The sequence below is a fragment of the Bidens hawaiensis genome, unplaced genomic scaffold (genome assembly GCF_021521415.1).
Source record: "Bidens hawaiensis isolate Kalapana, Puna unplaced genomic scaffold, B.hawaiensis_p1.1 tig00019077_1, whole genome shotgun sequence".
NCBI lineage: Eukaryota > Viridiplantae > Streptophyta > Magnoliopsida > Asterales > Asteraceae > Bidens > Bidens hawaiensis.
The window spans coordinates 48,853-59,851 of NW_027492895.1; the positions used below are offsets into that span (position 1 = coordinate 48,853).

General features: G+C 37.0%; 2 protein-coding genes across 2 annotated transcripts; both read right to left on the reverse strand.

The window, feature by feature from the left end:
• Positions 1-592: 592 nt before the first annotated feature.
• Positions 593-4,377, reverse strand: LOC143557629 (ribulose-phosphate 3-epimerase, chloroplastic-like). Its single transcript, XM_077046662.1, has 10 exons — positions 4,266-4,377; positions 3,509-3,620; positions 2,856-2,996; positions 2,630-2,743; positions 2,485-2,563; positions 1,406-1,515; positions 1,240-1,296; positions 1,050-1,119; positions 862-954; positions 593-747 (listed from the first exon to the last, which is right to left on the reverse strand). Exons 1-9 carry the CDS (start codon positions 4,349-4,351, stop codon positions 905-907), a joined length of 819 nt encoding a protein of 272 aa, XP_076902777.1. The 5' UTR covers positions 4,352-4,377; the 3' UTR covers positions 593-747; positions 862-904.
• Positions 4,378-4,765: 388 nt separating this feature from the next.
• LOC143557627 (uncharacterized) lies at positions 4,766-5,856 on the reverse strand. The gene is made up of 2 exons (XM_077046660.1): positions 5,667-5,856; positions 4,766-5,517 (listed from the first exon to the last, which is right to left on the reverse strand). Exons 1-2 carry the CDS (start codon positions 5,854-5,856, stop codon positions 4,766-4,768), a joined length of 942 nt encoding a protein of 313 aa, XP_076902775.1.
• Positions 5,857-10,999: the final 5,143 nt, after the last annotated feature.

The following is a 10,999-nucleotide window of genomic DNA, read 5'->3' on the forward strand; positions in this document are numbered from 1 at the left end:
CGAATCCCAATCTCACGTGAGAGATAGATTTAGGAGGACTATTTTCAGAATTGAACCTACTTTGGACTATTTTCAATTTCTCTCTCTTATTTTGGACTATATCCAGAATTTGCCCAAATAAGAATCCTACTAGATGGAATTAAACATTCCATTTTCTATTGGAATGCTAACATTTGAAAAAAAAAAAAGAAAAAGAAAAAAAACCTCCAGGGTTTCGAGACGTTGTGAGTGTCATCGACGTACTTTTAGACCGTCTAACCAATGTAAGAGGGCTTCTATTCGGGTTCTCCAACTCATCATTGGTGGCAACAAAATAGAAGAATAATAATTAATAACTATACAATTCTATTTGGATTTCATTCAAATCTCAATTCTTTTAAAACATATTTCACGAACCAAACATTCTCTAAATGTGAATGCAGGTTCCAAGTTCTAAACCATGAACTGAATTTTTTTAAATAGAATCCTCAAACCGGCGTATTTGCTTCGATTAGACGTTTAGTCGGTTCCAACACAACCACAACAATACAATTATACAAATGAGTTCTTGTATAGTGGTATGCATATAGAAATATTACCATCATTTTCATCATTCATCATTAAAAATATGTTTTTTTTTTGGCTAAAATATACTATAAACAAAATTTAATTACACTTCAATATGCTACAAATGCAACTTCAATAGTTCTTATTGGAGCACCATTAAGGAACAAACGACAAGTCGAATTCGATTCCTTGCGTTCTTTGCTGCATATGCAAAGTTTATAATCATAAAAAACACACATCAAGATTCATCAATAAACAACTAATGAATTTAAATTACGTCACAATATTAGAAAAAAGGAAAAAGAAGTTTCTTACAGAGACAATGAGTGCTGAAATCGCATCTGTACTTAAAAACGTTCTATGCAGGAACCGCCACGGGTCTAGTGCTGGTTTTGATACCTTTTATTGCTGTCAAACAAATTGAATTACAACTAAAAAAAATTATAAAAAACAGTAAAACACGAAGCATAAAATAAGGTTACATATTTTAAACTTTTAATTACCCGCAGCATAATCTTTAGCTCCAAAAACAGCAGAACCAGCAACTAAAGCATTGGCCCCAGCCTCAATAACCTGTCACCGCGTATAACATTTGTATAAAGTATTTAAATAATTACTGTGTTAAATATGATTATAGAAAGAACATTATTATGATAATAATCTAAATCTTTGATTTACACTTTCACGAAATACCTTGTATGCATTAGCGGGGGTAACTCCACCGTCTACTTCAATCCACGGGTTAACACCCTATCCATCAAAATAAAATAAAAAGGATTAATAAATAATAATAATAATAATAATAATAATAATAATGTAAACAATTTTTATTTTGTAGAAAATATAAATAAATAAATACCTTCTCTACACACAGTCTCCTCAAATCTGAGATCTTCTTCACTTGGCTTTCAATGAAACTTTGGCCACCAAATCCAGGATTTACGGACATAATCAACACCAGATCAACAACTGTTTAAATTACAAATTATCCTTTATTTGTCAAACGAAGTTTGTAATGTTTCCAGATTAACAACATATTCTTAGGCTTGTAAACGAACCGAAAGAACACGAACATGTTCATTAACCGAAAAAACGATTGGACACGAAAATTTAAACAAACGAGGTTTTCTTGTTTGTGTTTGCTCGTTAAGAAGATGAACGTGTTTGTATATGTTCATTCGTCAACAATATAAACGAATGGTTCACGAATGGAAATGAATGAACTTAAACAAACGTAAAGTAACGATCATAAATGAATGCAAACGAAAGAATATAAACGAATTTAAATGAACATGAACGAGCGACTAAACAAGACATGTGTTCATGTTCATTTGTTTAATTAATGTACAATAACTATTTTTGATGTTTGTTAGTTTATTGGCTAAACAAACATACATGAACTTCCCGCCAAACAGTTTATGGAACGTTCAGTTTGTTTACAAGCCTAAATATACACATGAAAAGTTAAATGTAGGAATACAAAAGAACCCAGCGAACACGGACAGGCCATGTTTGTGTTCGTTTGTTTAAGAAAATGAATGTGTGCGTGTGTAAACGTAAACGAATGAACATAACTGGACATATATGAACAAACATAACTAAGATGCAACTTAGTAAAAGTAAATGTGAACAACAATGTGTTGGACCTAAAAAGTCATTAAAACTAGACCAACTTGTAATGGAAACTAAAATTTTAAAAAATATATCAACGACATAAACGAACAAAAATAAACTAACTTAAACGAGTGAACAAAAACGAACATAAATGAACGAACGAGAAATATGTTCATGCTCGTTCGTTTATAATATAAACAAACATAAACAAACTTCCCACCGAACGATTCACTGAATGCTTAATTCGTTTAAATGCCAACATGAAAAGTGGAATGAGTTAGCGACTTAGTGGTGGTGGTCGTGTGGGTTTAGGGTACAATTTACCATCAAGGACATATTCGATCGTGCTCAACGGTGTAGCAGGGTTCAAAACAACTCCAGCTTTGGCTCCAAGACCTTTAATCTGAATAAAAAAAATTAAAAGTTCAAAAAAAATATATATCTAAATACTACACACGGGAAATCTTACTTGATTAAGAGTACGATGCAAATGGATAGTGGAAGATTGTTCACAGTGGACACTGACAATGTCGGCTCCAGCTTTTATAAAGTCAGGGATTCGTTGCTCCGGTTCAACAATCATCTGTTACACTTCAATATCTTAATTAACAAATAATAATAATAATAATAACAAGAATAATAATAATAATAATAAAAATAATAATAAAAGCTCTAACTTATTAAAGAAGAGATACCAGATGCACATCCAAAGGCAGATCTATGACGGGCCGTAAAGCATCAACAACAAGCGGTCCGATTGTAATATTGGGAACAAAACGACCGTCCATTACATCAACATGTATCCAATCACACCTTGCCTCCTCAACGGCTTTCACCTATAATGAGAGAAAATTATAAGATAAGGGGGTGGGGAAGCAAACAAAACACTAACTTTTTGGCAAAAACAAGAGCAAAAGAAAGCATTTAGTTTGCTTATAAATAAATTTCGTTTAATTATATAAGAAAATGGTTGAAATGCAATATTTATTTCTCTCTCCATAAAATATAAACAAATTTCGTTTATGTATGTAACCTACACATGGGTAGGTAAACGTTTAAATTATTTTTAATATATATAAACAAATTAGTTAAATTTTCTTTTGTGCATTCCACATTCATTTGTATGCAAGAATTAGAAGTTTTAAAATATAAACAATAGATAAAAAGACACATTAATGGTTTTTTCTTTTTGTTTTTGAACTAATTTAGTGTTTTCTAATGAACATAACTACATAAATTATTAGGTGAAAGAACATGAAACCAAATTGTTTCAAGTATTGCAACTCACTCCTAAACAGATGCATAAACTTATTATTTGGTAACAAGATAAGGAAACAAAGAACGGTACCTGTTCTCCCAACTTTGCAAAGTTTGCAGAGAGAATCGAGGGAGAAACAATGATGTCACTTTTTGAGAAGTTGTCAACCCGAGAAGCCTTCACGACAGTTTTAAATGCTCTCCTAGATACACAAATTAGGAAATTCAGAATATTGTATTAAAGATTTATAATTTTGTATGTATTTGAACAACAATACAAAAGAGATATACATGAAACTAACTTTTCTAAAACAGATAGTATTTCAAGTTGTTATCTACTGAATTCAAGTTCAGTCCGAAAGTAAAATATTCTAGAGACCACTATTATTGCATCAAAGACAACAAACTAAATTTGTGTTATGAAAGTATAAATCGTTACCGCAGAAAGAAATATTAGGAATCACATCTCCTGATCTACAATTAACAATCTGGGGGTTGCAACTGTAACAGAATGAGCAATTTTGGGAGTTGTAACTATAGCCGAATAACCAATATGAGGATTGTAAGTATAACTAGAAGTGCACAAAGCAGTCTAGAACTCAAAACCAGTTTGGGTTGGTCAACAAAAGTCAGAAACCGGTTTGGTTTTGGTTGGATGTTCGGGTCAATTTGGTTAACCGCTCTAACTGTAACCCAATAACAAATTTTGGGAGTTGTAAGTGAATAAGCATTTTGAGAGTTAAATTCAGTTATTCAATTAATTCTTATTCTGTTATTCAGTTTGGTTTGAACCATGCTAAATTCAATTAGTTAGCTTCAAAATCAAGAAACATGAAACCTAAATTCACCTTGTGGCTTGAAAAACAGAGGGCCTGCGAAACCCATTAATCTGTGATTGAACGAGGGTCGATGAACTCAACGAAGCACTTGACATTTTATCAAACACTTGGTGTGTGTAGAATCAAATTCGAGCCAACAGGGATATTGTGGTTATGGAATGTTGAAATGGATTAAAGATTGGCATGTGTATGGGTAGCAGCTTATCTGCAATGGTTGGCCATTGTTGCAAATGAGCTGTGAGGGTGGGACCAAGACCGCTACCCCCTCTTGTAATAATCGGACGTTTGAAAACATAAGCAAATCAACTTTATAAGCAACTTTGCAGGTAGTTAATGTGTTAATGAGAGTGAAAAAGTTATTGTTTATGAGTAATATTTGTTTTTTTTTGAACGGCTAACAAAAAAACGAATATATTAAAACTGCCACGCTTACAAAAAAAGGCTTTGCCAGAAGCTAAAACCACACCACCGAACCGCCAACAGGAAATAACACAAACAACACTATCTAGTTACACATTAAATCCACTCCACCCCTTCCATGACAAAGACACACTACCCGATCTACTTTTAACCCAAAGAAAACTAAGAGCCTTAATATCCCCCACCACCCTTTCCACAGTTCCCGCATGGCTGTTAAACAACATCTCGTTTCGCGCCTTCCATAAGAACCACAACGAAGCAAGACAAACCACGTGAAAAAATTTCACCTTTCGTTTAGGAAACTTAGTATACTTGTATAAGTCAAGAACATCTCGAATGTTAAACGCGGAGATTTGAGGTACTTTACACCATAATGTAATGGCCTGCCGTACCACCTGAGCCAAACCGTAAGAAATAAAAACATGCTCAGTTGTCTCGTCCGATTCACCGCAAGCCGGACAGTCCACCTCGCCAACCATAATACCACGTTTAACTAGCAACGCGCGAACCGGGACCCTATCAAGCTCCGCGCGCCAAGCAAGAATACCCACTTTGCCCGGGACCCAATTATTCCATACAAATTTATAATTTGGGTTAACATAACAGACTTCTCTAATTTTCTCTTTCAATGTAGAAGTTGAATAAGCTCTTGTATTATCCAAAACCCAACTTACCGAATCAGACCCGGCCACTAGAACCACTTCTTGACATAGCAAAAGCAATTGTCTTAGCTCCTCAATTTCTAGCCCCAGTCGCGGCGCTCTCACCCAACTCCAAGTGCTACAAATAACACCATCCATTATCACTAAACGACTTGCTACATTACACCCTTTATGTCTCTCTAATCCATACAAAAAGGGGAATTTAACCTTAAGTATATCATCTCGAATCCAGTAATCGAGCCAAAATAAAGTGTTATCTCCACTTTTTAGCACTATTTTTATCAATGCATCCAATCTAATCCCCAACAAAGCCAACTCATCCACTTACCTCTTAATCTGTTTCCATGATCCTGGAACCGAAAGTTTCGCCGGAATACTTTGGCAGTCCCTCGATGAATGATGTATTGACCAAACCACCCTTCTGCACAGTCTATCTCGCTCTCCTTTAAATCGCCACCACCATTTTGCCAACATAGCAAAATTTGAAAACCGAAGTGAACCAAGACCGAGTCCACCATATTCTTTTGGAGCGATAACCCGATGCCAAGCAACCCAATTAATCTTCGATTTGTCTTCCGACCCACCCCAAAAGAAAAATCTTCTAAGACGCTCCAACTTTTCTAACACTCCATCTGGGACTCGAAACAGAGAGAAATAGTAAGTCGGTAAGGCGTTCAACAACGACTTAATAACCGTGACCCAGCCCCCATGATATACAGTTATTTATATATGTTTCCCATGATAATTTTATACCGTATTCGATGATTTATGATTCATTTTCTCTTAGAATTGATATATCACTAACTAAATGAAGTTTTGTAGGTCTCTGGTGCGATAAACAGTCAAAAAGGAGTTTAAACGAGTTAAAACGAAGAACCAGGACAAATGAGGGTTGAACCGGAATGAACCAGTAGAAGAACCGGACTAGAGGGACCTGGTCGCGTAACGCGACCAGGAGAAGGAACCTCGTCGCGTGACGCGACAGGGATATATTGTGTCGCCGCGTAACGCGGCCAAACTCCTTTATCTCGTCGCGTGGCGTGACTAGCACCTTTTTCTGGAAGATTCTGACGTGTGGACGGGTTTTTAAAGCCTTAATCACTATTTAAACATCTTTAACTTAAAACCTAAGGAGAACCTGACACCAGCCGAACTAGAGAGTTTTTGGAGCCATCTTACGAGTCTTGTGGTGATTTTGAAGGCAAGAGAATATCCGGTGAAGAGCTAGACGTTTAAGATCGAAGAATACGGGTTTTATCGCCTTTAATCTTTATTTCTTCATTATTTCACCATGTTTTCATTATTATTTGTTTTGTTTGATTTAGACTTTAAGATGCTAGGCTAGACTTCATGTCTACCTAGGTTTGATGAACATGTTTAAGACTTGATTCTTGCTTTGGATAATTGTTTGATTATGGATTTCGTTATTTAATAGTAAAGACTTGGTTTTGTTTTCATGATGCGTATAAGTATTTATTATCTTGATTGATTATTAACTATTGCTTCACATAGATCTTTTATCTTTTGATTGTGTTCTTTAGATTTAGGGTTTATGTTTAAATCATTACTTGGTGTTTCGATTATTGTGATTAAATGGGCCCATTAGATCATAGAAGCTTGTTGATAGTTAGTTAGGGTTTTAAATGTTTTGCTAAATTCCAAAAGCTGTAAGGTGAGGAGTTGTTCATGTGTTATGGTCAATTGCATGCTAGGATAGTAGTGACAATATTTTTGCTTATTGTGTTGATCCATGTTCATGATGTCATGTTAGCTTATCAAGTTATCTAGAGTTTTGTATTTCGTAAGATTGCTTGCTTTAGATACTATTAATTAACCCTAATTGATGACTTTGCGGAAATCAATAATACTGATTTCTTAATAATCTAATAATTGTACTTTGGGATTTCATTTGATTCAGTCAAAGGTCTTTAGGGTTTGTTAGATGAATATGTTTAGAAATCAGTTTCCATAATTATGTTATTTGTCCATTGCTCGATGATTGTTGATACATGGGATTTTTACCTAGGTAGATTCCTTCTCTTATTGGATTCGATCTTGTGTTTAATTGCTTGTTTCTCGTTTACTTGTTTATTTACTTTCTTAGTTTAATATTAGTTTAAAATTAGTTTAAAATCCCCCTTTAAACATTAATAATAAATAGTCATGTCGTAAGTTGAGTCTAATTAGTTAATTAACGTAATTTATAGAGTCCTGTGGGTTCGATATTCCGGACTTACTTAGCTTTAGTAGAATTGATCGGTTCACTTGCCGGTGCTTTGTGTAGTTGAGTTTTAGGTCTAGTTTTTATTACTTGTTTAATTTAGTTGATATTTAATTAACTGTTTTAGCACATCAAGTTTTTGGCGCCGTTGTCGGGGACTCTTAGCAATTGCGTTATTAGTTTTGAATTGGACTTATCTGCTACATCCGTGCTATTTGTTTTATTTTTGTTTGAGTCGTAGGAGTCTAATTTAAGTTTTAGTTTATTTTAGTTTATTTTTAAGTATTCGAGTCTACTCACTTGGTCTTTTGCGTTTTCAGGTTTATGCCACATCTTCGTTCGCAAGGACCACCGCTGGATAATCTTGGATCTTCTCCGTTGAAGACCGAGGCTAGTTCGTCAGTAGAAGAACAACTGTCAGAACCCGCATCTACACCAAATTCGTCACCACTCAGTTCACCACCCGAAAGTCCTAGAAGTCAAGATCCAATGGCCGACAATAGGACAATTGCTGCTCAAGCCTTCGATGGCTTAGCCGGAAACCAATCATGCATCGTCGTTCCCGAGATCGACAACCCCAACTCGTGGCAGATTCCGTCATACATCATGAACAACATCATTCAAACTAATCAGTTTCATGGGAACGATGACGAGGATGCGCCGGCTCATATTAATCGACCGACTTTACCGCATTTTGAAAACTTTTAAATTGCAAGGTGCTACTGAAGATGCAATTTTCTTACATCCTTTTCCTTTTTCACTTACAGGTAAAGCAGCTACTTGGCTTGACACGCAGCCACCTAGCACGTTCACCACTTGGGAAACACTACGTTCTGCATTTATCAAGAGATACTTCCCACCGGCTAAAGCGGCTGTTCTTCGCAATCTGATTCACTCGTTTCACATGGAGCCGGATGAGCAATATTGTCATGCTTGGGAGCGTTTTCAGAACTTGCTGTCTCGATGCTCATAGATTGGTCTCACACCATGGGCTCTCGTGGAGAAATTTTACGACGGGCTGAACTACGAAACCCAAGTTCGGTTCGACACGGCCGCATGAGGAAGTTTACTGGCGAGGAAGAACGTCACCGAGTGTAACAAGATGTTTGAGAGCTTCGCTCAATCTGACCTTGCCAAAGTGCCACATCGCGGGAATTCCACTCCCGTTAGCAGTACATGAGGTCCGCTCGAGGTGTACACCATGTTAATCTGGATACTAGTATGGCTGCTGCTTTGGAATCACTAACTTGAGAGGTTAAGGAGCTGAAGGCCAAAGTGGACAGGGTAGTTTTGTAGAGGTGGACGTGGTACGTTGGAGTGCCCGGTGATGAATCAACAGGTCGATTTTGTCGCTGGTCAGAATAGGTTTCCCAACAATTACAGCAACAATAATCAGAATTGGAACACCTGCAAAAACCCGAATCAGAATAATTCCCACTGGCATCCGTCAGGCGCACCACCCGGATTTCAAAATTCTTATGCTTCAGGAGGTCAGTATTTTAATGATAATAATACTAATAATACTAATGTTCAAAATAATGTGCAGGATTCGAACGGTGGAATTGGGCGTTTGGAAGAGATGATAAAGCTAATCTTGGAGAGAGATCAAGCAACACAGAAAAAGTTCGCCGAGCATGACTTACTCTTCAAAACCCAACAATCTTCTATTCTCGATATTCAAAGGACTGTTGGTGACATTGCTTGCCGTTTAGAAGAAAGGCCCCCAGGTCAGTTTTCGGGTATTCCTCAAACTAATCCGGCTGCTCAATTGAAAGCCATCTCCACTCGTAGTGTTAAGGTTTTCGGTCCGGAGGTAGTTAGTAGAGAAGTTGAGAAAGATGGGGAAGATGAGTTGATAGATGAAGATATAGAAATGGAGGCTCCGGGTAAGTCACAAAGTACAACACCAATTATAGAGTCGCAAGTTGAGAAAAACACCGAGAATAAGCCGGTTGGAGCCCGGCCACCACCACACATCATCAACCCTGCCTATGTCCCGTACCCCGCTCGTCTAAAAAATCAATGGTATATGAAAGATTACGGGCATTTTCTCAATATATTTAGCCAATTAAATGTCAACCTCCCGTTCGTCGAAGTCCTCCAACATATGCCTAAATACGCCAAATTTTTGAAAGATTTTTTTAAAAGGAAGGATAAGTTGGAGGAGCTGTTGACTGTACCGCTAAATGGAGAGTGTTCTGCAGTAGTTCTTAATAAAGTACCGGAGAAATTACCCGACCCCGGCGTTTTTACCATTCCATGTTTTTTCGGAAGTGATACGACGTGTCAAGCATTGGCCGTTCTTGGAGCTAGTATAAACCTCATGCCGTATTCTTTATATGAAAAGCTAAGCCTAGGGGAGCTCACCCCTACTCGTATAACGTTGTCTTTAGCCGATCGTTCCGTTAAGTATCCGAGGGGTGTCGTGGAGAATTTGCTCGTTAAGGTAGATAATTTGGTTTTTCCCACGGATTTTGTTGTTTTAGATATGGAGGCAGACGGGAGAGTTCCTATTATTTTGGGTCGTCCGTTTTTACGTACTGCTAGGGCAATTATTGATGTGTTTGAAGGTAAGATAACCCTTAGAGCCGGTGATGATAGTGCCACTTATTTGGCGAAGTCCATGAGGCATCCGAGTGGTCAAGACGGTCTCATTGATCCATGTCACCCAGTTTACTCCATAGAATCATCTATTTCGGGCATGGATCCAAGTCTTGACGAGTCCTGTTCGGTGAGTTTAAGTGTGGGGAAGGAGCGAAAGGTTTTGAGTTCTCGGGTAATGGTAAAGTGTGTTAGAGAACGGGGTGGTGGAAAGCGTAAGGTTGAGAGGGTTCGTGGAGTTAGAAAGAAAAAGACAAAGGTTGATGGATGGTCGGATAATGATTTGGAATCCTTGAGGGCATTGGAGTTCTACCGAGGTGGAGGAAGCTCCACTCGGTCCGCCACGTGATTCGCTTAGCATGGGTTCTTGAGTGAAAATTCAAGTGTAGAGTTTGTATTATTTTCTTTTATTTTTATTTTTATTTCTTTGAGTCCCTAATGTAGTTTTTGTAGTTCAACTTTGTTTGGTGTTTTTGAGTTTTGCTAAATTTGAAGAAAGACTGTATGAGCTAGTGAGGCGATCCCCAAGGAAAAATTTATTGAAAAAGACAAGTGTGGGGATGGAGCAGCCGAGCCGTATACTTTCTATTTATTTATGCTAATTATTCATGTGTTATTTGTCGGTTGATTGAAACACTTTAATTGCTTAATATCTATCGCTACGATAAGATACATTTTTAGATATGTTTGTTGAATTTTGGCCGCTTACGTTCGTGAAAGAAGGAGTTACCATTTGCTGATCATGTTCATAGTTGGAGGGCTTTCATGGAAGAAGACTTTGGCATCATATTTCATGCGCATATTACCAGCTAAGTTTTTTCCTTTATCTAGCTTGTTAA

Coding starts and splice junctions, on each gene's coding strand:
- LOC143557629 (XM_077046662.1), bottom strand. CDS start 4,351: ATGTCAAGTGCTTCGTTGAGTTCATCGACCCTCGTTCAATCACAGATT. Junction 1,516..2,484: donor GATCGAATATGTCCTTGATG/GTAAATTGTACC, acceptor TAATTTAAACAG/TTGTTGATCTGGTGTTGATT. Junction 1,297..1,405: donor GGAGACTGTGTGTAGAGAAG/GTATTTATTTAT, acceptor TTTGATGGATAG/GGTGTTAACCCGTGGATTGA.
- LOC143557627 (XM_077046660.1), bottom strand. CDS start 5,856: ATGGTGGACTCGGTCTTGGTTCACTTCGGTTTTCAAATTTTGCTATGT. Junction 5,518..5,666: donor TCATGGAAACAGATTAAGAG/GTAAGTGGATGA, acceptor TGTATGGATTAG/AGAGACATAAAGGGTGTAAT.